The 25,168-nt window shown below is 52.6% G+C and overlaps 1 protein-coding gene across 4 annotated transcripts in view; it reads right to left on the bottom strand.

Annotated features, from left to right (window-relative positions):
- The window catches only part of Dpp6 (dipeptidyl-peptidase 6), an 842,230-nt gene that overhangs the window by 46,825 nt on the left and 770,237 nt on the right, over positions 1-25,168 (bottom strand). For all 4 annotated transcript variants that reach the window (XM_005404852.2, XM_005404854.2, XM_005404855.2 and 1 more), the window contains exons 11-16: positions 16,788-16,911; positions 15,275-15,313; positions 10,006-10,113; positions 8,358-8,449; positions 7,526-7,573; positions 5,852-5,970 (exon numbers count right to left, since the gene is read on the bottom strand). In XM_005404852.2, coding sequence (XP_005404909.1) covers positions 5,852-5,970; positions 7,526-7,573; positions 8,358-8,449; positions 10,006-10,113; positions 15,275-15,313; positions 16,788-16,911 — 530 coding nt within the window. The remainder of the gene's footprint in view (positions 1-5,851; positions 5,971-7,525; positions 7,574-8,357; positions 8,450-10,005; positions 10,114-15,274; positions 15,314-16,787; positions 16,912-25,168) is intronic.

Here is a 25,168-nt window from a genome sequence, read left to right as displayed (position 1 = left end):
CCAGGTGCCCTGGTCACCTGTCATAGTGCAGCCACCCCATGATGGGCCGCCCTCTGGGAAGATGTCTGCACCATCCTGGGCCGGCTGAAGGTGTTAGGACTGAAGTGGGGGTGGGCAGGAAACAGGGAAAGGAGGTGAAAGAGGAGCAGAGGAAAGGCAGGCTGAGGTGGAAAGGAAAAGGGGGAGGGGGAGGGAGAAGAGGAAGGCGGGGAAAAGAAACAAGTGAAGATGAGGATGAGGAAGAGCTGATCGAACATCCACTAGATATCGCGCTGTGCCCGAGAGGGGCTGGATTTGACTGTGGCTTTTATATCCCTATAAGAGCTGACTAAAAGTAGTATACATTACCATTCTATGCAGAAGCAAGTAATGGAACCTTAAAACCCTTCTTGTCACTGTAGCTTAAATTACAGGCTAGGAAATGATGTCTAATAGGTCGCTTTGACTTTCTGATCATGGGTTCTCTCTATTCATGTCCATTTTTGTCTCATGTTGTGTGGACTCAACAGCTATGAGCTGCAGAATAAGTGGCTTTCAAAATGTGCTTAGAGTGCCGAATTACCATTCAACAGCTGTCTCACTCTATCTATACCTTCTCTGGGAGAACAGAGTCAATGAAGTGAAAGCAGTTTTAACATTGACCCAGATGTCTTGGCTTAGTTTGTTTTGAGTATGACTACTGTAAGCACATTCACGATCCCACCCATTGCTACAAAGAAGGGTTGCTGGCCTCCTTGGCTTCTGAGGAAGGAACTTCCTCGGAGGTCTGCGTCTCTTTCAGATTCATTTTCTAAGCCTCCCTCTTCATCCTCTGCTTTATTGTTGTTGAGGGGTGGTAGCGGAGAAGATGGCTACGATGACTCATTGCATCACACAACTTTCCTCAGCTTTGGGGTGGTGGAGATGTGGAGATCCTCCTCCTTGTGAGTCTTTGTTAGTCCATCAAGTAACGGCAGAACACCAGCCACCCAACAGTGACCCCAAACACCAGCCGTCCAACATGACCATTAAATACCAGCTACCCAACGGTGACTGCTGAACACGGGCCATCAGTGACCCCCGAAACCAGGCATGAAAGAGCAACTGCAAACATCAGTTCTGTGTGACATAATTCAAGAAGATAACAAGGACTCTGCTCCAAGGAATCAGGATTAGGAAGGGAAATATCCACATCTGACACTGTCAGGGAGTACCTTTAGCATAGGGTGTTGACCAAGAACAGACAGACGACTGGTTTAGGAAGACAGTGACTTTCTCTAGTGCTAAGCCAACCTTCACTCCTTTCCTCAACAGGCACATAGGTGCCTGTTCTACCCATAGAAACCTCTGTCTTCATGGGCATCAAATCCTTATCAAATGCACACACTGTGAAGGCAGAATGTGAGCTTCAGGGTCCCTGCTCATCTCTAGGATGAGCTGTTGCTCCCATTCCTGCAGTTGCTAAAAGTTTATGTTTTGTCATGTGTGGGGTGAGTGCCTCCTGTAAGTACCCTGTTGGCCAATGGCTTTATAGGGATGCACTACTAGCATATAAACCCCTGGGGCTGGGGCAGTGGTTGGAATGAGTGTCTTCTACATTCTTATCTAAGTGTGAACCTACGCTGTTTTCAAAGGTATGTAACTGCCCTACATGAAACCAACAAGTGTTACGAGAGTGTGACCTCAATCGCAGCTTTCTTCTCTTCCTTGGGGCATCTCTCAGCCTTACTTCCTGTCCCTTCTCCAAGTCTGCCATGCCAAGCACACGGAACCCTGGTGACTAGGCTAGATTAGCAGGGTTTAGGGGCAGATGGGCACAGCAGAACCCAGCTCTGCAGATGGGCAGAGGGGCTTGGTACAGAATCTACTGTGAACAGGCAGGAAATGCCCTAGAGCCCAAAGGAGGAGGGAGAGGATGTGGTCAGGAAGGAGCAGAGAGCTGTGTCTGGGAGATCGTACAAGGCACTGAAAGCTCGGAAAGGAGCCCTAACTTTATAGGCACTGAAAGAACGTTGAGAGAAGGACAGACATTTCTTCCAGCAGCGGCCTTCAACAGAAGCGCTGCCACGGTTCTGTGAAATTTTGGCCTGAACTTTACAGATGTTGAAGCTGATTAATACAGGCTGGAACTTTTGCCCCCGTTCTCCAATGTGTAATTTACACACTTTGTATCCACCGAAGTGGTCTTGTTGCCTCTGTTGGTTCAAAGGTGAGTTTCCTCTCACCGAATGCCCCCAAATTCCTCCTTCTGTCCACTTCAGGAATAAGAGCTGAGTGAGTACAGGGTCAAAAGTTAAAAATCCTTTTCTGCCAATGGGATTTACCTGCTGTAGATCCTGAAACCAGGACCTTGGGTGGAGATGGCCACTCGGGCTGCCCCTTGGTGCGTGTGGCCACTGCCAGTGCAGCTTCCCTCCAGCTCTGGCCCACAGTCCTCTCCAGCATCTGGAGGCCAAGTCTCCTCTGGTCTGGGGCACTGGTGGGACAGCTGGGATGGCAGGACTGCATGTCCTACACCAGCCTGCCCCATGACCCAGAGAATGCCCCAATGGGAGCTCCAGGGCTCAGCATCCTGAGAACGCAAGCCACTTTGTTTAATAATCATGCTTTTTGCCCTCTGAATAACGCATCCCCATCTTTAGCTTTCATTTCCATGTAAGCCATTTACATTTGGTTTTCAAAATTCTTCATTGTTCTGGTCTGCAGGTGCCTCTTTCTGGTAGCCCAGGGGTACTATTTATTTTTATATTTCTTCTGTCAAGAAATGGCTGTGCTTGGGAAGGTGTTTTGGATAGAAATATGCAAGGTCTGGCCATTTCCAGAGAGGAGCAAAGTGAACTGTCTGGAAGGAGCTCACCAGGGCAGGGTGACCTGTAACATGCAGGCTTCTGTCATCCAGACCCAGGGCCACTGCAATGAAAGGAATGGGAAGATTCTGGAGGCATTATTGACCAGGACCAAAGATCATTATTTATTTTCAGTAGACATTTTATGTAAAATGTCTGTTGACATAGAAAGGTATATATCGTTACCAACTGTCAACATGCCCATTACGAGCCCAGTGACAGAGTAGGTGCCCAGCAGGATGGTGAGAAGTTCCTTTTCCATGGAGACATATACTTGGGTGTTAGTGGGTTAGTTGGTTCCTGCCAGTGGGATGCTTGGAGCCCGGCTCTATGAGTGCTTCCAAAATATTCAAGAAACTTACACTAATGATACAACCTGCTCTGGGTACAGGCCGCCTCACAGGGAATCACTCGAAATGTCTGACAGATGGAACAGATGTTCTTACTCACCAACACACTAGCAATGCTCCAAGGGGCCACATGCTTGGTTTTAAACATTCACTTGGAGAAATTCAAAATTACAAAGGGCAGCTGAGGTTAATGTCTTGGAAACTCAATGTATAAATGATGTCTGGAGAATTAGGTGGCTGTAGAACCAAATGGTTCATTTTCAAATTTGCTTCTGGGCAGTGATTCATCCTGCAGGTTTGAAGTGAAAGATATGGCTTTACCAATGGGGTGCAGGTTATTTATTATTTGTCCAGTTCTAGGGCTGCTCATTTGCAGTTAGGCATGAATTATTAACAAGTCCTACACTGGAGCAGGCTATAAAAGTGTGCGTTGGATAAACTGTGGGTTGGCACTTTGAGGGGCATGACTAGCATTAATTCTTCTGTCAGGCAGATTTCCTTTGCTGTAAAAAGCACCTGAAAAAACCAACTGATGAGGAGGAAAGGTTGATTTCGGCCTATTGTTTCAGAGTGTTCAGTCCCTGGTTACTTGGTGTCATTGACTTTGGAGACTGTGGTAAGGCAGAAACATCAGAGGGAAAGGGTGTGGCAAAGCAAAGCTGCTTATCTCATGGCGGCCTGGAAGTGAAGGAGAACAAGAAAGAACTGGAGGAGGAGTCTTGACATTCCCTTCCAGGGTGCACCCCACTGATCTAATCAGGCCCTGCCGGCTAAAGGCCCCACCACTGTCCAACAGCACCATGGACAGTGACTAAGCCTGCAACATGTAGGCCTTTTGAGGGACGTTCAGGGCCAATCCATGCTGTCCCTGGAGCTGGGTGAAGGAATATGGCAATTCTTCCTGCTGACCTGAACACTGTGTGAGAACCAGAGGTGCCTGTCAGGTGGCAGCTTGAACATCGGCTGCCTGCAGGAGAACCTCTGGAGTGGCTACTTCCATTCCTTTGAGCAGCAATCATCATGTGTGTCTCTTCATGACATGCTGGCTTTTTTTTATCTTGGTTGACCAGAATGCTTTAATTTAGTCCCCTTTAAAAAACATCTGTCTCATCCCAATCAGCACCATGAGGCAAATTTTAGGATGCATCTCAATTCCCAGTTAGGTCCTATCACAGACTGTATGGAATGTGAAACTTCATCATTTAGTATTCATTATTCTCAAGAGATTGCAAGTGTGACAGACACATAACACATGGCAGCTACCTCCTCCCCACTTGTGTGGTTGGCAGATATCACCAACCTGTCCCTCAGGACTTCCGTGACATCACCAACCCCTCCCCATGTCTTCCATTCTCAGGGAGCCTGGACACAGCCTTAGGATCTTTTTTGCCATAGTAGTGCGGCCAGCGACATCCGACCAAGTTGTTTTCCCGGTCCCCATGTTTCATTCCTGCTTATTCAACACTCTGTGATGACTGTGGCTCAGGCAGGTGTAACATGACACACTAGTGTGCATTTCCTAGTGCAGGATGTGCACGGACACCTGGGAGTGCGGGACACTTGTGGGGCTGGGGGAGGCACAGGCAGGAACAGGTGAGGGCTAAGGAAACCCAAGGAAATGTGGTCTTCAGCCAAGAACCAGTCACAGAAGAACCCTAGTGCGTGCACTCCTGCGGCTACCACACATCTTTTCTCCACATCTACAGGTGGCTGATCTAACTTCCTGTGACTCTGGCACCTGCGGCCATGCCTGGAACTTGCTAACCTGCTAGGGAATGCACAAGGGGCCCCAACCCGGCTCAGTGGAGTGTAAGAACGCACACTCTGATTTGGAACTCATACAAAGGACGCCACTTGATAATTTCATGGAATTTACCATCTCTCACCTCAGCCCCAGCTTCGCACCCTGAGTCTGTAGCAAGTGGACATCAGGAAGTTCTGAACTGATCACTAAGACAATAACAATTATGACCATAATGGTAAGCTAAATTTACCAAGTACCTGCTGTGCCTCAGGTACACAGTAAGCACCTTACAGGCATTAGCTTAATTCACCCTCCCAGCGACTTCACAGGGTGGTCACCGCCCGTGCCCAACAGAGATATGGAGCGCTTAGCAAGATGAACCCATGTGCCCAAGGTCACAAGGACCGTAAGTGGTAGAGTCCAGACTCTCACCCAGGCCTGTCCCATCCTTGCTCAACAGATCTCTGCTCCTGCCCCTTCTGGGTGGCCCTTCTTCCTATTGTCATTGGTGTGATGGGACAAGCACATATTTGGGATAGATTATCAAGGAGTTGGGTCACAGGAACATAGTTTTCTGAGATTTTTCGTACAACTCCGATTCTTTATAGGCTTGCACATGGACCTCTAGAATTGTTTTATTACTCTTCTGGATGACCCAGGTCTGTTGATGTGTGAGACATTGCAAGTAGCTTACAGAGAACAGGAGACGGACCTCAGGGTGGCGACTTAGCAAGGGCAGTGTGCCCCGAAAGCCGCAGCCCTCTGAAAATGAATGAGTGGGTGCGAAGCACTCCTGCTGTGGAGCCGCACCCTTGGGACCTGCACCTGTCCCAGTGTGAGCTGTGCTCCCACACAGCCAGCCCTTCCCACTGTGTCCCCGCACACCCCAGCACCCACCTGCAGCAGCCGTGGCATGGGTAGCAGCCACTCACCTTCACACTGCAGCAGGAAGTAGTCGGCGCTGTGGCTGAAGGAGGCGCTGAAGTAGGTGCAGTTCTCCACCAGGTCGCAGGACAGGCACTGCCTGTTGAAGTTGCCCACTGTGTTGGCACTGGAAGACAAGGACCCGGTGTGAACCAAGGCAGTGGGTGCATGGTCGGTGGTCAAGGCTAGGACTCTGTGTGTGCACTTGAGCCGAGTGACATCTCTTCTACCAGGCTCCCCACAGGTCCCTGCTGCTGCCTTCCCTGGGCCTCACTCCCACCCATCTCCTTGCTGGGGTACCAGAGACACCAGCTCCATCCCACAACCCTCCCCTCCCTCCCATCTTGGAGTTCTCAGCACCTTTGCTCCTGGGATGGTTTCTCCCTGCACACCTGTGGCTCAGCTCTGAGCATGTGAGAGGGTGCCGTTGCTTGGTAATGCTACCCAGTGTTTTGAACCCCTGTGTGCTGTGCTCGGAATGGACAATGGGCAACTTGAGAACATGGAGCGGGTTCACAAAAGGCAGAGCTCCAGGGGCACAAGTTGGCCCGGCCCTGGCCGCTTCTAAACCTGACTGCCAATGGATGGTGAGAGGTGTAAGTGATACTGTTTTCCAGACATGGAACTGGGTGGACAGGGATGCCCTGGTCAATCATAGTGTCCCATGAGAAGGGCTAAGTGTCACCTGACAGAAGGAAGGGGATGCCTGTATCCTGGGAGAAGCTCTCACCTGCACGTCTGCACAGGAAGAGGCCACTATGACCGCACACTGCAGTGTGACAGAAGGCAGCACCTGGTACTCTTTGCTACACACAGGTTAAACGGGCCACCTTCTTTTTGTACATAAACTCGGTGACCGGATTTCAACGATCCTAGCAGATGTGCAGCTGCTCACCAGGGGCTTCTTCCCCCGCCTGCACCCTGTGGGCTGGCTTTCCACTCTCAGCCAGAAGCCCAGTGCATTGAGGGGAGATGGCCCTGAGCCTGGGCTCCTCTGCCATTTCCGTGTTGGGCAGGGGCTGATGGGCATCAGCTCCATCCAGACTTTCAGGCAGGAGCTCAAGTCCCCTGATCTGCATTGCATGAGGTCCTCTTCATTAGCTGTGCATGCTCAGGGAGCAGCCAGCAGTAGCCCACCTGCGGGGAGGCATCTAAGAGGCACCCTTGGGCCCTCCTCCCTCTGCTGTCCTCAGTTCTGGGATACATAATGAGAGCCTGTGCTGAGCGAGACCTCAGGTCTAGTTCTGGTTAGGATCTGCGCACCTCTGTCCATCCTCAGCCTGCTTTGAGTTCATGGAGCTTGTGCAAAGTTGTACAGCAAGTGTGCAACAGGCTGGAACAGCACACCAGCTCCCCTCCCAGCCCACCAGCTGCGAACCAGGCTCTGCTGTTCCCCAAACACCCGCTGAGAATGACCTCCAGTTCGCACTCAAATTCAGGTGCAAGGAAAGACTGCAGATGCCCACCCATTGTTAGGCAGGGGTGACGGGGGGAAGGCAGTGTGGAGAGGCCCTCCATCCAACAAGAGCAGGGAAATTGAATGAGGCTTCAGATGTGCTGGCTCCTCTCCAGATCTTAGAGCTCCCCGCTCTGGCCCCTCTGTGTGCTGAGAGGTGCAATCTTGTCCCACAAGCCTGCAGTGCCCAGGGGAGGGGAGCCTCATGTACTGGAGTCAGAGCTACCTGTACAGCTGGCGTCTCTGCGGCAGGTCCTCCGTGCTCAGGAAGTAGCTGCAGAGGTGGTGAAAGAGCACAGGTTAGCTGCCCAGTGCATGCTAGGTACCACCGTCCAGTTTCCCAGAAAGGCCCTGGTTCCCTGGGCACACCAGGAGCCCGGGCACACCTGCGGCTGGGGCAGGAAAGGCCAGCGCAGAGTCTTCAGCCCCAGGTGCCTCCTGCCCTGGACTTGCCTGAGAGCTGTGGATCCTGTGTCAGGGTGAGGACAGGGTGATGGCATCCGCATTTGGACCTGGGAATTTCTTCCCCAGATCAGCGACCCTCTGGCTCCATCTGTGTTGGCATGAAGCCTGGCGTAGTAAATACTCGCTGTCCGACTCTCCTGAGACCCGGATGCTGCCGGGTGTGAGTGGGGACTCAGAGGCCATGTTGGCTCAATCCTGGCTCTGCAGGGCCCCAGCTGAATTACCTGGGGTGGATGACTTGGCTGCTCTGAGTCCTGGCTTGTTTAACTTAAAAACAGGAAAGCAAGGAGCCCACCCTGTGTAGCTACGAAATGGGAATGCTGGCAACGCACTCGGTCCTGAGCCGAGTGCAGCAGAGACTCAGGGAGGACCAGGACAGCAGCTGCCACCGGCCGCAGGTGTCCCTCATGGGGCGGGGCACACATCACTCTGTGCCCGGCGGAGAGGCTGGGGTGCTGAGACGGATGCGTGTGCCTGGGCAGCTGGAGCCCGTGCCTGCTGTCTGGTCCAGGAGCAAGAGGCGACCAGAAAGGGCAGGTGGGCCCCGCGGGTCGGGACGACGGCGCCCCGGAACACAGCCCCATCTCACTCACATCTTATTGCGCTTCTCGTCGTAGGACAGGATCTTGGTCACGTCCCAGTCCCCGGAGGTGATGGACTGGATGTTGTCATTGCTGCTGTTGGGCTGAAATGCAGAGAGGGCGTCAGGAGCCGACCAGGACCCGGCTGCCAGACCCAAGACAGATGCCTTCGTGCCACCCTGCCGCCCATTCAGCCCACTCTGCACTGGGCCACAGGAGTGCTGTGGTCCACGACCCTAGCACCCACCCCAGACTCTCCAGCTGTGCCACAAGGGTCAGGGGTTTGTGCCCTGTATGTGGCAGGTGCCTGCCGCTCTGACTCTATGGGCCCGGGAGGAAGGAAGGAGAGAAGGGGGGATGGGTGCGTGAGATCAGGCAAAAAGCGCAGGCGCGGCGGGGGGGGGGGGGGACTGCAGTCTGCTCTGCACTCTGTGGCCCTCGCCGAGGCGGGTGGGATGACTGGTGTGTGTTTTGCACGCACACTCCCACGTGCTTCCACCAGCGAAGCTCCACCATCAGAGCTTTGAATCATCATGAGAAAGAGGTGCCGCCAGCAGTGACTTGGTGCGTGAGGTGCAGCTGTGGGCAGCTGTTCCGCGGGAGGGGGCGGGAGGCAGGTGCCCAAGTGGATGGAAAGTAACGTAGGTGAAGAAGGCCTGGTGGCCAACAGCCTGGGACCACAGACGTGGGAGCAGGGCGTGCGTGAGGAGCTGGGCGGGGATGTGGACTTGGTGGGGGCGGTGACTGGGTCACCTAGGGGCTCCTGGGCTCAGACGCCAAGGCCTGGGGTGGGAATGGGTGCCGTGGACGGGGCGGGACCTGCTTCCTGCTGGGTGTGGACAGAGGTGATCAGTGCTGATCATCCGCATGAATTCAGAGACTGAATAGAAACATCCAACTTTCAAAGACTCTTATTTCAAATGACCCCAAATGAGAAAACAAAGGAATGCGGGGCTAGAGAAGGAAGACTAGAAAAGTCCCCAGTGAAGACAGGCTGCAGGCTGTCCGGAGGTCACCTGGCTACGAGACTGGAAAAGGAGACTTTCTCTCCGAGAAGTCACGGGGTCTCCCTCTCTTCTTCCCGCCTGCTCTTCGGTGGGTGTTCTTGGGACTTTTCTTTTTTTGGAATTGGCTTTTGGGCCATCATGAACACAAGCCTCCTACTTCAAAGCCATAGAATATTTTGACCAATCTTTTCCCTATTCACGTGTCCTGACCTCAAATAACTTTAAATGATTTAAAAATGAATCCCGGGGTCATGGGGTCTGTGACCTCGACGATGCTCCTTGCTGACCGTCAGACCCCGAAGTCAGGTGCGTGGCGAGGGGCCGTCACCGCAGCATGAAGCCACAGCTGCCTCTGGCTCCAGGATGGGGGCCACTAGCAGGTCTGCTGCGGGGCAGGGTGTAAAGCACAGTTGGACCCCCAAAGTCCTGGCTGTACCCAGCCGTGAGCCCAGCCCCCTGCTGTTGCCAGATGCCCCCCTTTCCAACCTAAAGCCCGCTGGACTCTCTGCCCTTGGACCTGATGGTTCTACAACTCTAGTACACCCTTCGGCACCAATGTGAGTGCCACCTCCAGGGCTCTTTAGGTCCCTGGAAAGGACACACACGCTCAGTTGTGAGAGCTGCTTCCAACACACACAAACCGCCGCATTCACCTGGGATGACGACACCGTGATGTGATAGAATTTTCCTCGTCCCCCCTGTGGGATTGCTCTGACGAAGAAAAACTTCCGGCCATCCTTGGAGAACACAGGCTCTTCATTCTGCAGACAAACACAAGGGGCCCGATCAACACAGCGCTCCTGGTTGCTCTGGAGAAGGACAGCAGGATGTGGTGAATGTGGGTTTGTCTTCTCTGGTTCTTAGGGAGAGAAGCAGTGGGGAGGAGGGTGCTGTGTGGGTCTTCTCTTTCCTCAGGAAGCCTGAAGCAGACTGCTGGCTTTTTAAAAGAAGAGGAGCAATGGCGAATTAAGAGGCCACAGTGCCGGTGGAGGCGTACGAAAGAGCGTCCCTTAGTCCCCAAAGCCCAGAGGGAGGCGGGTTGTGTGCGCCCCACGCTCACCTCGAGAACAGGCACGCGCTTCCCGAGGCACCACTGCCCCCAAGCACAGGGTGCGCCCGAAGTTCTGCGGCGGTCTTTGTGACCAACCCGGAGGAACACAACCCTGAAACATCACGAACCTGATTCTGTCTACAGAATGAATTCTCTCCTTTCAAGGCCGTCTTTACTCTTTTCTTTAACATAATCCATTCTGCACTGAGTAGCTCATCAAGAAGACGAGGGAAAAAGAAAAAAGTGACATCCGCATAACCTCAAATGTAGACAAGAGGAAAGACGGGGCACTTGCCCCTGGCCACTCACATGGGGAGGGAGGTTCAGTGTAAACTGGCATGGACAGGCCTGAGGCTCGGGTCCACAGTCGGAACCAGCACTCAGGGGTTCCTGGGGACAGGCCTCAGGCTGGGTTTAAGGGCAGAGGAGTGGAGCACTGCCACCAGCTCAGTCGGGCTCCCCAAACCCGGAACAGCCAGGCGCCCAAGCTCCAGAGCCCCGTGCAGGGCGGCTGCCACTCTGCCGGTCGGAGGGGGCCTGTGGAGAGGCAGCCCCCGCTCTGCAGCTCAAGCCCAGAAGTTCCCATCCGTGAACACCAATTAGTTGGCTCTGATACCTATTTTCTGATCCAAGGGGCTCCGCGCTAAGGCAGGGAGGAGAACAAACAGTAAATAAACCTCAGCTGGCACAAGGAAAACTCATTTCCCCGCGGTGCACGAGCACATGCAAAGATGATGTGCCCAGAGAAATAAACTAACATGTGATTAAAATGACATTTAATCTTCATGAATATTTGCAATAAAATGAAACCTTTAATCTGCAAATATTGATTTTCCTATTTAGAGCTGGAAGCATGGTATTTAGCAGGAGAGGGCGTGGAAGGAGCAGCCGTTAATTTGTCCCTCCGCACGCTCTTCTATTTGCTGACAGCAGCACGCATGAGGCGATGTTACCCCAGTTTTCTGGGGGGGCTGTTTGCACTTTGGGTAGAAATGAAGTGTGATATAATTAATTCCGGCCAGAAGCATTGTGTTTGTTCTGACCCTGTGTTCACCGTGGACACCAGGGAGGGGTCCGTCTTCACCCCTCTGAGACTCAGTTTCCCCTGCTGTGAGCCTAGTTTTAGTGACAGAGGGCATAGCTTTTGGCCGGGGGCCTTGGGTGTCAGTGTTGGTTCCGACCCTCGTCGGATGTGGGCAGCGTTTCTGGTCTAACATGGTTCCTGCAGCTCCATTCATGGCAGGTCTGTAAGGACTGAGTCCTTCACATCCTCGAGGGCCTCTGTTTGTTTGTTTTTTTTTTGTTTGTCTGTTTTTCTCCTGTACCAGGAACCGAACTCACGACCTTGCACTTGCCAGGCAGGCGCTTTTGCCACTGAGCTAAATCCCCAGCCCCTTGAGGGCCTCTGCCTGAGCTATTTGGAGTGTTCCTGCCAATTCTTTCCACAGTTTACATGTGTTTATCTTCTCCAGACTTCCAGGCAAAATTCTGATGAATTTTGAAACCAAAAATCTGGTGAAAGAAGACGGACAGTTAGAAATTGACCCATAGGACTCAGAGCAACCAGACGGATTGCCCTGGGTTCCACACCCCTGGCGGTGGCGGCGGTGGCGGTGTTGGGTCCTGGCGATGCACTCTCCCCACAGGGTAGCAGCGGTGGGTCTGTGCATGAAGGGAGAACCTGCAGCGGGAAGCCGGCAGGCGTCCACACACATCACCCATAACTCTTGGCTCCCGGGGGTCTCTGTGGGGGTCCACACCAGGGACTATGGGAGGAGATGGAGGAAGAGAGAGGAGGCGGGGCTCGGGGGAGTCCCTGCAGCCTGAGGGCAGCAGCAGGCCCAGCTCAGGCCGTCCTGCGGGTCACGGGTAATCGGGCGACTGGCTGATGTGAGCACACAGGGTCCCTGGGGCCTGCAGATTTACCAGGTGCAGCTATGCCGGGGTATGTGGGGCAGGCTCCTGTGACCCGCTGGAGATGGGTGGGTGGAGGTGGTGTGCCCTTGGCCAGCGTCCTGCTCAGGGGTCCCCACAAGCCCCTGAGGAGAAACACTCCAGCCTGAACAGGCAGCCAGCAGCCTTGTGGGCTGGGATGACAGATCCAGCCAGACAGGAGCTCCTGAACTGTCCTGCAGGATGTCATGATGTCCCAAAGGAGCGAGAGCACTGCGGGTGATCTTTGGAAAGCTGGGCCCGTGAATTCTTTGAGGAAAGCAGGATCTTAATGAGAAGCTGTTTGAAACTGGCCCTTTCTGCTGAGCAGGGACTCTGAGGCCCGTGCAGCCCTGAGCCTGCTGTCTGCAGGGCAGTTAGGCACACGAGGCCCCTCACTGTGGCCTGGGAGAGCACATCTAACGTGTGCCGAGGGAGGGTCTCGGCCGCTGGCCGCCTGCCCCACACCACAGCGTCGCAGAGGAGCCCGCTCCTGTCACACAGCTCGGTGCCTCAAGCTCAAGGCTACATTGTATATTTTCAAGTAGTTGTTCTTCAGGCGGCAAGCTGTTTGCTCAGTAAATGCTTTACAGTTTACAGTTTAAAGCTATAAGAGTGGTGATTTTAATGTATGCTACTGTCTAAGGTTCGCTTTGAATTCTCCGGAAAGGACCCGGTGTCCTGAATCCCAGGCAGGCTGTCCCCTGTGCCAGGCTGATGTCTTTTGTGGGTGATGGGACACACAGCCGATAGATGCAGAAGGATCCCCGGGCAACCCCGGCTCTGCGGCCACTCTGGCAGTGGAGGGTGGACCCGTGGTCTATCCTTGATTCTGGGATCACAAGCTGCTATCCCCCAGAGCTGGTCTCTCACCAGCGAGGACTCCAGGCCCTTGGGGGATGTCCTGGGGGACAGAGAAAGGGACCCAGAGCTGCTGTCCTCCTCTTCCCACCTGTCCCTGACAGACACTGCTGGCCTCTCCTGGCACGGCCATTGCTTCTGTGCAGAATCGCCACTGCCCAGGCAGGAGTCCCACGCCCCCCGCTGCGGGTCACTTTGCTGTCCGTCTGTCACGGACCTGCACTGAGGCTCAGTTTTTGAATGTACTTGAGGGTGAATGCACCCCGTGTCTCCATACTTGGGAAGTTCTGCACACGTCTGAGTTCTTAGTCCAGACTGCATTGTCTCAGAGCTGGCACCTGGCCTGGTTCAGTCCTTAAAATTTATTGAGGTAAAAATGAACATATTATAAAACGAAAATATTTTAATGAAAGTGAACAGTTACCAGTGCACTTGGTAAATTCACAATGCCGCGCAGCCGCCGGCTCTGCTCGGAAGCGCTTCCATCACCCCACACAGAACTCTGCATCCGCTGAGCTCTGCTCCCCGGCGCCCGGCCCTGACAAGCAGGGCGGGCTTTCTGTCTTCAGGAACTTCTCTATCTCGGTTGTGTCGTGTGAATGGACACGCCCTGTGGGGGCCTCTGTGTGTGGCTCGTTGCACGCGGGGCGTGTTCCTGCAGCCCTAGTCACAGCACCGGGAGGCGGAAGCTACCCAGAGCTGTCAAAAAATAGGCAAATGTTGGATGTCCATAGAAGGGAACATTATGTGACCGTGAAAGGGATGGTACAGGCACAGGCCACACTCAGCATGAGAGGGGCTGATTCACTTTTTACAGTTAAAAAAATTTAAAGTGACAAATTATTGAGTGTATATATTGGTATAACAATATTTTTTTACATATATAATATGGAATGGCCCCATTGAGCTAATTAATATATGCGTTTTCTCATATACTTCTCATTTTTCTGTGTTGAGAACTACATAAAATTCATTCTTCTGGCCATTTTAAAGAACGGAACACATTGTTATTAAATATAGCTACCGCTTTACTTTTGTCTAACTGGAGCTATTCCTGTGCTGGGAAAGACTGGCAGATGCTGGGAAAGGAAGTACTGCACTCAAAGGTGCAGGGTAGGATGTGAGGCTCCGCCCCGGAAGGCGTGGCCACAGGGCCGCGGCGGGTGGCTGATTTCAGGGATAACAAGCACAGAGAGCCAGGGCGCACTGGTATCCGTGAAGGACTGTAGCTGACAGGTGTGCTGTCCAGCTTTAGTTATTTCCCATATCAATAAAAAAATCCCCTTTTAAGATTCAAACCTAGTTTGATTTTTCCCACAGAATTTTAAGAAAAGGTGCATTCCCTGAGGTGGGACAGGAAGAAAAGAAGCTTCCCAAACTTTACTCCTGCTCTTCCTAGTGCAAGAGTGCGTGAGGAAACAATAAGAACCGAGAAAAGCAAATACCAGGCCTGAGGCCTTTCTTCCTGTGGTAAATGTAGCCTAAAAGAGGTTGTCGCAGGCTAGTTTGCACAGGCTTTTTGCCGTCATTCTGTGGGGTTGTTTTTGTGGTGCTGCGGATGGAACCCAGGACCTCCTGCGGGCCAGGCAAGCAGTCACCACTGGGCCACTCCCCATTCCTTCCGGTTTTCAGTTCCTAGACCCCGTTCCAGTGTGTCTTTCTGGACCTGAGCGGGGATGAAAACCCAGGGGCCAGTTCTGAGGAAGAACCTGCTGAGTCACAGAGGCATCTACTTCAGATTAAAACAAATCAACCACATTTGTACTTTTATTACTATCACAGACTAGATCTGGGCAACTTTTGTGGATTCATCATTTGGAACTCACGCAAGGGCGTAGGCTAGCTGGGAGCAGGGGTCTATGTGTGGCTCGGAGCTGTGACCTACCCACTGCCTTCTGTGGACACGGTTTGTGCAGAAGCCTTGGGTTCCAGGGGAGGCGGGGATGAGACAGGAGCTCCGCACCCTTACCTGTTGCTAGGTTACTGTTCCTGGGTAACTAGAGAGATGTCAGCAAGGGGCCCAGTGGAGGGAGGGGGTCAGCTGGAGGTGGTGGTGAGGACCCGGAGGGGGCAGTTACCTGTCTGTGGAGCCAGGCTTCACTTTCATCCTCATGTTTCTGCAAAATGAAACAGGAGCGTTAGCGTGGGGTTCTGCCGCGCTGTGTCTGTGGCCTGCGGTGCAGAGGGCAATTTGACTTTATGGGCACATGGGCTGCCCAGGCCCGGGCGGCTGGTGCGGGGAGCGAGTCATCCTGCTCTTTGCTCTGTCTCCACTGAGGCTCAGCACACAATACTAGCCTCCTTCAGCAAGAAGAAGCCACTGTCCCAAACAAGGGCAGCCCTCAGGGCGGAGGGCTGTGGGAGAAGGCGGCGTTTCTGTCACCCGGTGTCACTATGGGTCGGCGCATGCCCACATGGGTGTCCCCACTGATGGCCCGGGTCCCCCAGAGGCAGATGGCACTATGGGAGTCGTGGGGTGTTGTAAACAGGAGCTCTCTGTGAGCTGTGAAGCCTGGAAGGACGCACAACCAAACCAAACCAAACTCCAGCACAGCACACAGCTGCTGGCACCACACTGCGCCCAAGGCCCCAGGCCTGCCCCGGGGGACCGTCTGACCTTCCCGGGCAAGGCTGTGCCCCGGGCTCCATGCACAGGTTGGGCACGGAGGACATGTGCCCAGGGAGCACTTGCTGTGTCAGCCCTGGCAGCCTGCCTGCCTGTCTGCCCTCCGACAGCCCCACAGAATAACCCGAATCTGCTCCAAGTGACTTAAAAGGGAAAGAAACCCCTGGCCAACTTGGTGACGTTATTCCTAGAAACAAATCACTGTGATCTTCTGCCATTCCCAGGCAGCTCAGGGAGAGCTGCTTTTTAGAACCCTGGCCCAGCCTGGCCCTTTTAAGGACCCACCTGAGGCTGTGGATCCATCATTCCCACTCCACACCAGGTGGCCTGCTTCTCAGGGCTGTGACCCAGCTGTCCCTGCCCACACAGGGCCAGGCAAGCTAAATTGTCCAGGCTGAGATCCAACTTGCAATCCTCCTGCCTCAGCCTCCCAGAGGGCTGGGATTACAAGCATGTGTCAGCATGCCTGGCCTTCCAGCCTTTCTTCTATTCCTCTTCACTCCCTCTCTTCTTCTTTCACTCTCTCGTCCCTACACTTGCCTCCTGTCACTGCACGTCATCAGATACAAGCATTCCTGGCTCCCCAGGACCTGCCCCATCCATCGGGAGGGAGGCTCCCGGCCCTGGGGGTGGGGTGGGGGAAAGAGCAGAAGTGGTCCTGGAAGCCGGGGCTCTGGCCTGAGCCAGTTCCCGCCCCCCTTTGAGCACCACCTAGGGAGCAAGATCCAGGCCCTACAGCAGCTGCTAGGGCACTCCGGTGGGGTGCAGGGATTTAACAGGGCTTCTTGGCCTGTGGCTCCTCTGGGGTGTTCACGGTGATACCACATTTACCCACCAGGTGGCACCAAAAACCAGAGACCTGGCCACCAGGGCAGCCGCAGCACCTGCTAAGAGGCAGCTCAGGCCCAAAGGCGCTCTGACGCCCCCCTGCCTGCTTCCCGCGGGCGGACCCCTTCCCACCGTACCTTTGTGCAGACCCCCGTGGTGGCGTCGCAGAGGGTCAGGATGGACACGTTCTGCGCCCGGTTCAGCCAGGTCACGGCGACCTTGGTGCTGGTGGCCCACTTCACCATGGTGATGTAGTACTCCCTGCAAACAGGCCAAAGCAGGGGTGGGCAGGGAGCCTGGGGGCAGCAGAGGTCGCCCTCAGGCCTGGGCCCAGGGCAGCCTGCAATGAGGGCGCACAGAGGGCTGCCGGGTTCTGCGTGGCGTTTATGGAGGAGGCGCAGAGTGGGAACCTGAGACACCCGCATGAGCTGGGGTGAGGCCTGGGACCCGAGGCACCTGTCCTCCAGTGCACCTCGCACCCGCGGGGCCGGGTGGCTGCCGGGGGCTGCTCCTGGGCTGGGGGCTGTCCGCCGGCTTGTGGCTCACGCCCCCATCACGATTCCACACCCAGGACTCCACAGCCCTAGGCAGGGCAAGGGGGCGTTCTCAGAGCTCAGCTCTGCAGACCTGGGCTCTTCCAGGCTCTCTGCATTCTTCTCCCCTCTTCCTTAAAGACAGATACCCAGGGACATCGCAGCTAACCAGGGAAACTGGCTCATGCTCTGGGCGTCCAGTGATCTTGGTTTGATACCCTCAGCGCGGCATGCTGGATTCTGCCCAAACCTGAAAACACCTCGGGGCTCTGTGCCACCCGGTACGAGCTTACAAGACGTCTGGCTTCTGGTGATTAATTCCAACCTCCAGAGCCCTCCAAACGCTGGCTTTAAAAAACCCCAATTTCATATTTAAGACAAAGAAGAAAATGCGAAGAAAATGAATCTCTTCAAGCGACTTCCCAGCTAACCCTGGCTCCATCACCTCCTGGTCTTTAGAAGGATGGTGAACCTTTTAGAAATGAGCGCCCTAACTGCAACCCCAAACCCACTTATTTATCACAAAGTGCCAACACTGCAATTAAACCTTGATACTGGGGTCTTAGTTCAGAAAGAGCAACTCACACATTAACATCTTTTGTCTTAACAGAAAAGCAGCATGTGTGTCCCAGGTTCGCCACCACTGACCCACCCTGTCTCTATCTGTGTAAGAACTGCTGTTCAGAACGATGACCTTGTGGTCTTACAGGATCTTTATCACCAAAGAATGCAGCAGCTTCATCAGACAATTCTTAGCAAGCTGGGAAGGAGCCTCCCTGCCCTGAATACTTATTTCCACCCCATGGGACCAAATACCTAGGTGCTTGGAACTAAGCCTGAGTTAATCAGGAAGCTAAGTTGTTGGTGTCTCCCATTCCCCAAGTCTATGTATTAATTAGTGTATTTGGCGAGTTAGCCTAAATCAGGTAAATATGCAAGCAGGATGAACACACCAGCCCTGAGCTGAAGCCTGTGACTGAGGGGCTCGTGTGGCTTGGGGAGTGGGGCACGGGATCCCTTACCATGCTCCACTGCAGCCTAGGAAGCTCATGGAGGACGAGAGAGGTAGGGAAGACCCAAAGTGTTTACACAGATGGGAGGGCATTCAAGAGTCATCCAACTCTCACCATTTCAACCTTCCCACTCGGTGCTTTCTGGGACACAGCCATGTCTTGGATGCCACCCGTCGCTGCCTGCACACGCTGGGCCCTGGTCACGGCTCTGAGAGGCAGTGCGTCCTCTCTGCCACACTCCCAAAGGTCCTGCCTTGCTGCCAGCGTCACTGCCCCAAACACGGGTACGTTATCATGATGGAATTAGTCACCTCCGAGTACCTGCAGTGCTGTCATTTTTATTCACTCCGTCCTTAGAAATATTTCAAGGTCCATGCCCGGATCTTGCTTCCATGGAACACTTTATTTTCTGTGATGGCCTGGCTGGCCTCTGAGTCCAACCCAGATGGAGGCTGGCAGTTTGTAGGGCTCAGGGGCTCAGGGGATGACTGAGTGCTGACAGCAACCGACTGGAGCAAGTTCAGGAGCCAGGTGCTCTCTTCTGGGACCAGGGAAGTGGTCTGCTCCTCGCAGAGTCACAGGAAGTCACACAGTGGCCTGCACTCACCCTGCCTCTGCATGCGCTCCAGGGAGCAGGGCGAGCCTCTGGGACGCAGTCTGTCCCCACGTCCTTCTCACGGCTCAGCCGCAGCCCCGTTTCTCTTTCCGTTTGCTGGGAGCGCTCATCCTGTGCGTGGTTTTCATGGTGTTCTTTTGCATGAATGAGCTTCATACAGGCCAAATATGGTCGTGTTATTCTCAATTTTTCTGCTGCTCATTTGGTACGTGAATGGCTAGAAATGGCAGCAGAGATCAGAGGCACAGCTTCTCCTTTTGCCAATAAACTCCTTAGCAGTGGTTCCGGAGCAGAGCGCCCAGAAACACCGCCGGCTGGGCGCTGCTGGATAGCTCCGGCCGGCACGGAGAGCAGTCGTAGGGCCCCTGCGGCCATCTGATGGCTCACATGGGAAGGGCTTGGTCACAAACACGGAAGGAAAGCCTCCACCAGCTCAGAGTGGGAGCGGGGCGAGGACCTTCTCCTGGAGAGACAAGGACGTTAGCCAAGAGAGGCAGGGACACTACCCTGGAGGAGGTGGTAACTTCTGCCCGTGGCGGTCACATGGTCTCTTTCCCTGATCACGACAAATCATCCATTTAAGCACAGGAAGTGCTATGTCACCCTGGTTTGTGTGTAGCAGGAGCCATGCGGTGTGAGGGACAAAAGTAATGGTGATAATCAGGACAGGCGCATGTGACCCACCTCTGCCGCCTTCCCAAGGGCCCTGGCCCGGAGGGGCCCCGCACGCGGTGAAGGGGTTCACCGGACTGGGGCTCCCCTTCAGCTTCTCACTCTGCACAGCACTCGGGTGTTCAGTTTCTCCGCTTGGAGAAGATGAATTTAAAACACTGTGTCACTTCAGAGATTTTTATGGTGATGAAATGCGAGAAATATTCTGAAACAGTAGGAATGATTGAGACTCCATAAAGACCAATGACTTCCTTGTAAGTGGGAGGGAGGACCTCGCCAGGGAGCACCCCACCCCCATCCGCCTTGCACTCCGCCGTGCCCTGATCTGCCCCCACAGGCCTTCGCCTGACTTTTCCTCCATGCCTGACAGCGATCTCGTCTCTAATCAGCGCTCCCGCTTCCAGCAAGAGCACCCATGACTAGACTTGGTGTCAAATAAAAATTGGTCTTTTCTAAGAAAGCCAAGTCACCTTGCAAAGACGAAGTGTTGTCACCCACGCGGCCCGCGGAGGTACTGTGCGTCACAGGAGGTGGGCCTTTGTGCGAAGGGTCGTTCTGCTGCTGTACAGGGTTTTGCAGTCACCGCGTGCGCTAATGCGAAGGGAAACCGGGCAGCTCCCCGGTGTGAAGCCTCTGCCCAGCAGAAGGCCCTGAGCAGCGGGCTGAAGGGCCCTGTCCCCACTGCAGTTTGCACCTACCCTCCTTCCACGCTCTCAGCCTAAATCCTACGCACAGAGGTGACGGGGGCGGCGGCTCTGATTGCCGGGCTGTGCCCGAGTCAAGAGCTTGCTGGCTTTTCCTGAGTGTCCTAAGCAACACAAATGCGGTCACCTCACGTGCAGACCCCTGCAGGACCACAGACTTGCAGCACATAGTCAGTAAAGGTTTCAGGTAGCCTGGACCTACTCTGTGTCATCACAGCCCCTGGGATATAAGAAAGTGTCACCATGACACGTGACACGAAGGTTAGCATTGGGGATCTCGGCCCGCAGCACGGATGGATCCATGCAGTCCCCCAGCACGGCCCAGGTGGGTCCCTGTGTAAAACACGGCTGTGGGATCCCTGAGAGCAAATGGGGACGGGCTCCTCTCTCTCCGTCTCCTCCTCATCTCTGAGTGCCGCGCTTGGGTCCCCTGGAACCCGGGTGCCAAACCTTCACTAAAAGCCGAGAGCTCGGACAGCGGCTTTCATGTACCTGTCACTGTGGTTTGGACGAGTGTCCCCCAAAGGACTGCTGTTAAAGGCCTGATCTCAGGTGAGGCTGTTGGGAGACTGTGGGGCCCAGTGGGAGGTCCTCGGCTCATGGAGGCTGTGGTCGATGGGACCTGGGTCCCTTCCCCTAGCACCTTCCTGTCTGCGACACAAGCATGTACTCCGCGGTGATGGGCTGCCCTCCCCAGAGGCCCAAACTCACTTTGGACTTGGACCTGCAGAACTGTGAACTGACACAAGCCTGTCTTTACCTCCTGTATTGCCTGCAGCAGGCCTTGCGGTGATGAGGAGCTGCCTACTGACCAGCTGACTTAGAAGCGAAGGCAGAAGGATGTCAGCACAGTCTGTAGAGCTGCACTGGGCTCGTGTGGGATAGCCTCAACTCCAGGCCAATATGGGCTAGCCTTAGCTCCAGGCTGATAGGGTCTAGCCCTGGCTCCAGGCCAGCATGGGCTAGCCTCAGCTCCAGGACAATATGGACTAGCCTCAGCTCCCAGGCTGCACTAAGAAGGTCAAGGCACCCAGGGGGGCTGAAGGAGAAGTCCTGGTCATGCACACCCCTCTCAGGAGGAGGAGGCTTTCCCTCTATGGCTGAGCACTAGGTCAAAAAATGCAGGACAAAGAAAAGGACACTCACTCTAGAATAAGCAGGGAAAGCAGCGGTCTAAAATACAAGGTGTGAGGAAGAAGGTGTGATGGGGGAGCGGGGCAAGGAAACAAGCACTGAAAATTGGAGAAAGGAGGCTGAGGGACGTTGAGGGGAATTGAGGGGCTTCTCCAAGAGCAGAGGAGGGCTGGGAGCAGACGGGCTCCCTCCCGTCCGAGGACGGGGCGCCCAGTGCGTGGGAGGGGAGGGGACTCACAGCCAGTGATTTCCACAGAAACTCTGGGTTACGGAGAAAAGAAATTCCACAGCAACCCTGGAATGAGGAAGTAGGTTTTGATAAAGGATCGAGATTTAGGCTGATCTCCAAATTCTCCTCTGTTTCATGTTTATTGTTATTTAACATCTCAATGTGTTTTTAAACAATCAAGATCTTGTTGTTTAAAAACAATTCTTCCTGCATATACCCTATACTGACCTAGGAAGGAAACTCAACATTAAAGTTTCAAATTAAAAAGTCGGCATGTTTAAAAAAAAAAAAATCTCTAAAATCAGGTCACCCATAGGTAGTGAAAAGCTACTATCAGCTGGTGACAGATGCAAGTAAGCTGTAAAGATAATATAAAGATAGCAGGTAATACTTTGTAGAAGTATACATTTAGTAAATTTGGAATAGATGAAAAATAAAAGGTAATATATATCACAAATAACAAAACAGAAAAATAATATTAAACAGAAAGGGATGGAAACATTATGTTTTTGAATAGGAGAGTGAATATGGCATACTTTCTAAAATCATCAGTTCGGAAAGAAGTGAATTTATTACATTTCTGCTTTACGACGGCAGAGAGCACACCCACCTTCTTCATTTATATATTTTCAACAGGGATGTAGTTCTTTGCACGTGTGCAAGAGTTAATTTTTGTTAAAGGATTCAGTTAATCAGCAGAATCAATGGGTTTCTTTTGGAGGGAGCAGCTAATAAAATAATTTAAAACATTCACATGTAAGAAGAAGCCTACAGCAAATAGCCAAGGTGGTTCTAAAAGGAAGAATAATGCAAGCGGACTTGCAGAAAAAGTTTCTATAAGATAATGCAGTTGCAGAACTACCTGGCTCCTTAACACCACAACAATCAGTCACTTCTAGAGGGAAGAGCACGGGGCAGCTTTATAGCACAGCAGCGCAGAAGAATAGAGCAGTTCCTAGGAGAGCTTCCCATTAATAAAGGTGTTGTCCCAACTTGCAGGCAAAGAAGACTTCTGCAACAAATGGTGCCAGAAAAATGGCTTAATTATTAAAAAATAAAGTAAATAAAGAACAAGTATACATAGCTAGTGAAAAAAAAATCAAAAGGAAAATTAATCACTGCCCACAGTGTTACCTATGCGTAGGAGGAGGAAAATTATTATTTTCTATATTACCTAGATTATTTTTTAAATAAGAAGAAGTTTACAAAGAAAGCACTGGAAGATTCCAATTTAAGTTGGCAAATGGATCGTGTTTGCTTATATTTTTGTCCAGAAACCCAACTGCAATGACAATAAAGGACTAAGTAGGTATATATCTACAATAATGAAGCTGATAGAGCCCAACACACTTCTCTAAGACAGGGGGCCAGTGGAGAGCAGCGAGGAGTAAACATGGCGGGGGAAGTGACACCCACACGTCTGCAAAGCTGACCCCAGAGGGATCCTGGGCCCAGAGCTCCAGCCAAACAGCACAGGAGACGGGGGAAGGAGATGGAGCAGGAGCAGCCACTGAAAGTCTGTGGATGAATGAAAAGAATCCCACAATTAGATACTTCATCTTGAAATTTAAAAAGTTCTTGGAAGGAAAAGCTAGGTGATTTACAAAGAAACAAGGATCAGATTAACATCAGGTTTATCAGCAGCAGCACCGCACACTAGAGGCAGTGGAGCTCCACTCCCAAACTTTGAGGGATAATGATTTTACAAACTGTAATTCTACATACATTTCAATTTTTGAACAAGTCTGAGAAAAAGGGGAGCCTTATAGTCATAGCATTCTTACCCAGAAAGTTCACCCTGACACTCCTTTCTTAGCAAAGTGTCTGAAGGATGTGCCCCAGACAAAAGCAGGAGCATCTCAAGAAAGAGAACAGTGTGAGATCCGGGAAACTTTGCTCCAACCTGGAATGGGGGTGTGGGGAGGCCCCTCCATATGGCACTGGCATGGACATAAAGACTAACTGGGTCAGACAGAGTGTACTAGACTTGGGGAAAAGGGCAATATAACAGTATCTGGTAGAATTTTTAAAAAGAGAGACAACGTGGAATAATTGAATAGTTCACGTAAGCATCAGAAACAATTTTCAACTACAGGTTGACCAACAGATGAATAGATAAGGGAAATGTGGCATTTATATACAGTGGAGTACTATTCTGCCACAAAGAAGGACACATTTCAGTCATTTGAATGAAAATGCATGCACCTTGAGACCATAATATTTAGTGAAATAAATCAGCCACAAAAGCTTCAATATTACATGGTTTCTCTTCTATGAGAAATCTAAAGCTCAAATTAATTAAACAGAAAAATAAAAGATAGATGTGAAGAAACAGGAAGATAGATTTTTTTACAAATGGGAAGAAGACCCAGAGAGGGAGTGGAAGAGAGAGGAGGGGAAGGGGATGAAAGAAGAACTAAGACGTGTTCTGTCCGTGCACCAGCTCCCCACGATGAAGGCAATCACGCACACTGCAAACGTGTACTAATAAAAAAGGAAAAAAATTCTAGGAAGAATGAAAGGGGAACAAAAGGAAGCATAATCGCAGGGCACTCATGAGCTCTACCCCGAGAAAGAATTACTTAATTGTGATGGAATGGATGTTAAATAATGTTAACATAATTTAACATTAATTTATTGCTTCCAATTTTTTAGAATCAAGCCGTGGAGACCTAAGGAAGGTTCAGTTTTGGCTCCAGGATGGATGTAAATGTGTCACCAACCCCCGTCCCACCTCCACCCTCAACGTGTTCTCACTAAACACAGGATGACGGAAGTTGCCGGGTGGCAGGGACAGAAAAGGACCTGGCGAGAAGGACACGGGGCCCACACACTCATTTTACAAGTCAGGGAGCTGAGGATCCCTGTCTATAGTTAATACAATGCAAACTAATACCCTTGTGAGGCTATTATTTTGGTTAAGAATGGTAACCTCTAGAGAAAATAAAATGCACTTCTCTCTCTATTCTTTTGAAAAAACAATAAAGCACCCAGTAAGTCACTTTGATTTTGTGGAGAAAAATTTCCTCTCTTGGAAAATCTACACCACAGTGCTCCAGGCTTGGGTGAGCTCAGTGCTCAGGGATTTGATTTTTGGATTCTATAGAAATGGGCTGTGTTCCAGCAGCCAGCTGGCAGGGCATCCTGGAGGCCAGTGGCCTTGGGTCCAGTCTTTCTCCTCACAGGGCCCTGCCCTGGAGGATGGCAGGGTCAGAGTGTGCCTTTTAGCCACAGCCCTCCTGAGGGGTCGCTGCAGAGGTGGTCATGTGCATTGTCCACCCCAGGCCCGGTCTCCAGGCCGGGATGCAGCCCCTGGCTATGAGCAGCCAGCTCCGCTGCACTCTCCTCTGCAGACAGCCCAGGGCCCAAGCTGAGCTCAAGGGCAATGCCAGGACATCTAGTGAATCACTGCCCAACTAGAGATTGGAGAGATCAGGGCCAGGAGGGCTTTCTCCAGCCCTGGCCTTGGAGGAGAGCCAACTCATCCCTTTCCAGCATTCTGACCTGGGCCCTCCACTCTCAGCACTCCTCTGAGTGATCGCAGGGCAGGCAGGCTGGGAGCTTCTGCACAGAAAGTGGAGGACAGAGTGTAGAGCAGAATACGCACCACCCTCTAG

The sequence above is a fragment of the Chinchilla lanigera genome, unplaced genomic scaffold (genome assembly GCF_000276665.1).
Source record: "Chinchilla lanigera isolate Chin_1 unplaced genomic scaffold, ChiLan1.0 scaffold00090, whole genome shotgun sequence".
Lineage (NCBI taxonomy): Eukaryota > Metazoa > Chordata > Mammalia > Rodentia > Chinchillidae > Chinchilla > Chinchilla lanigera.
This window is presented reverse-complemented; position numbering and strand designations above follow the sequence as displayed.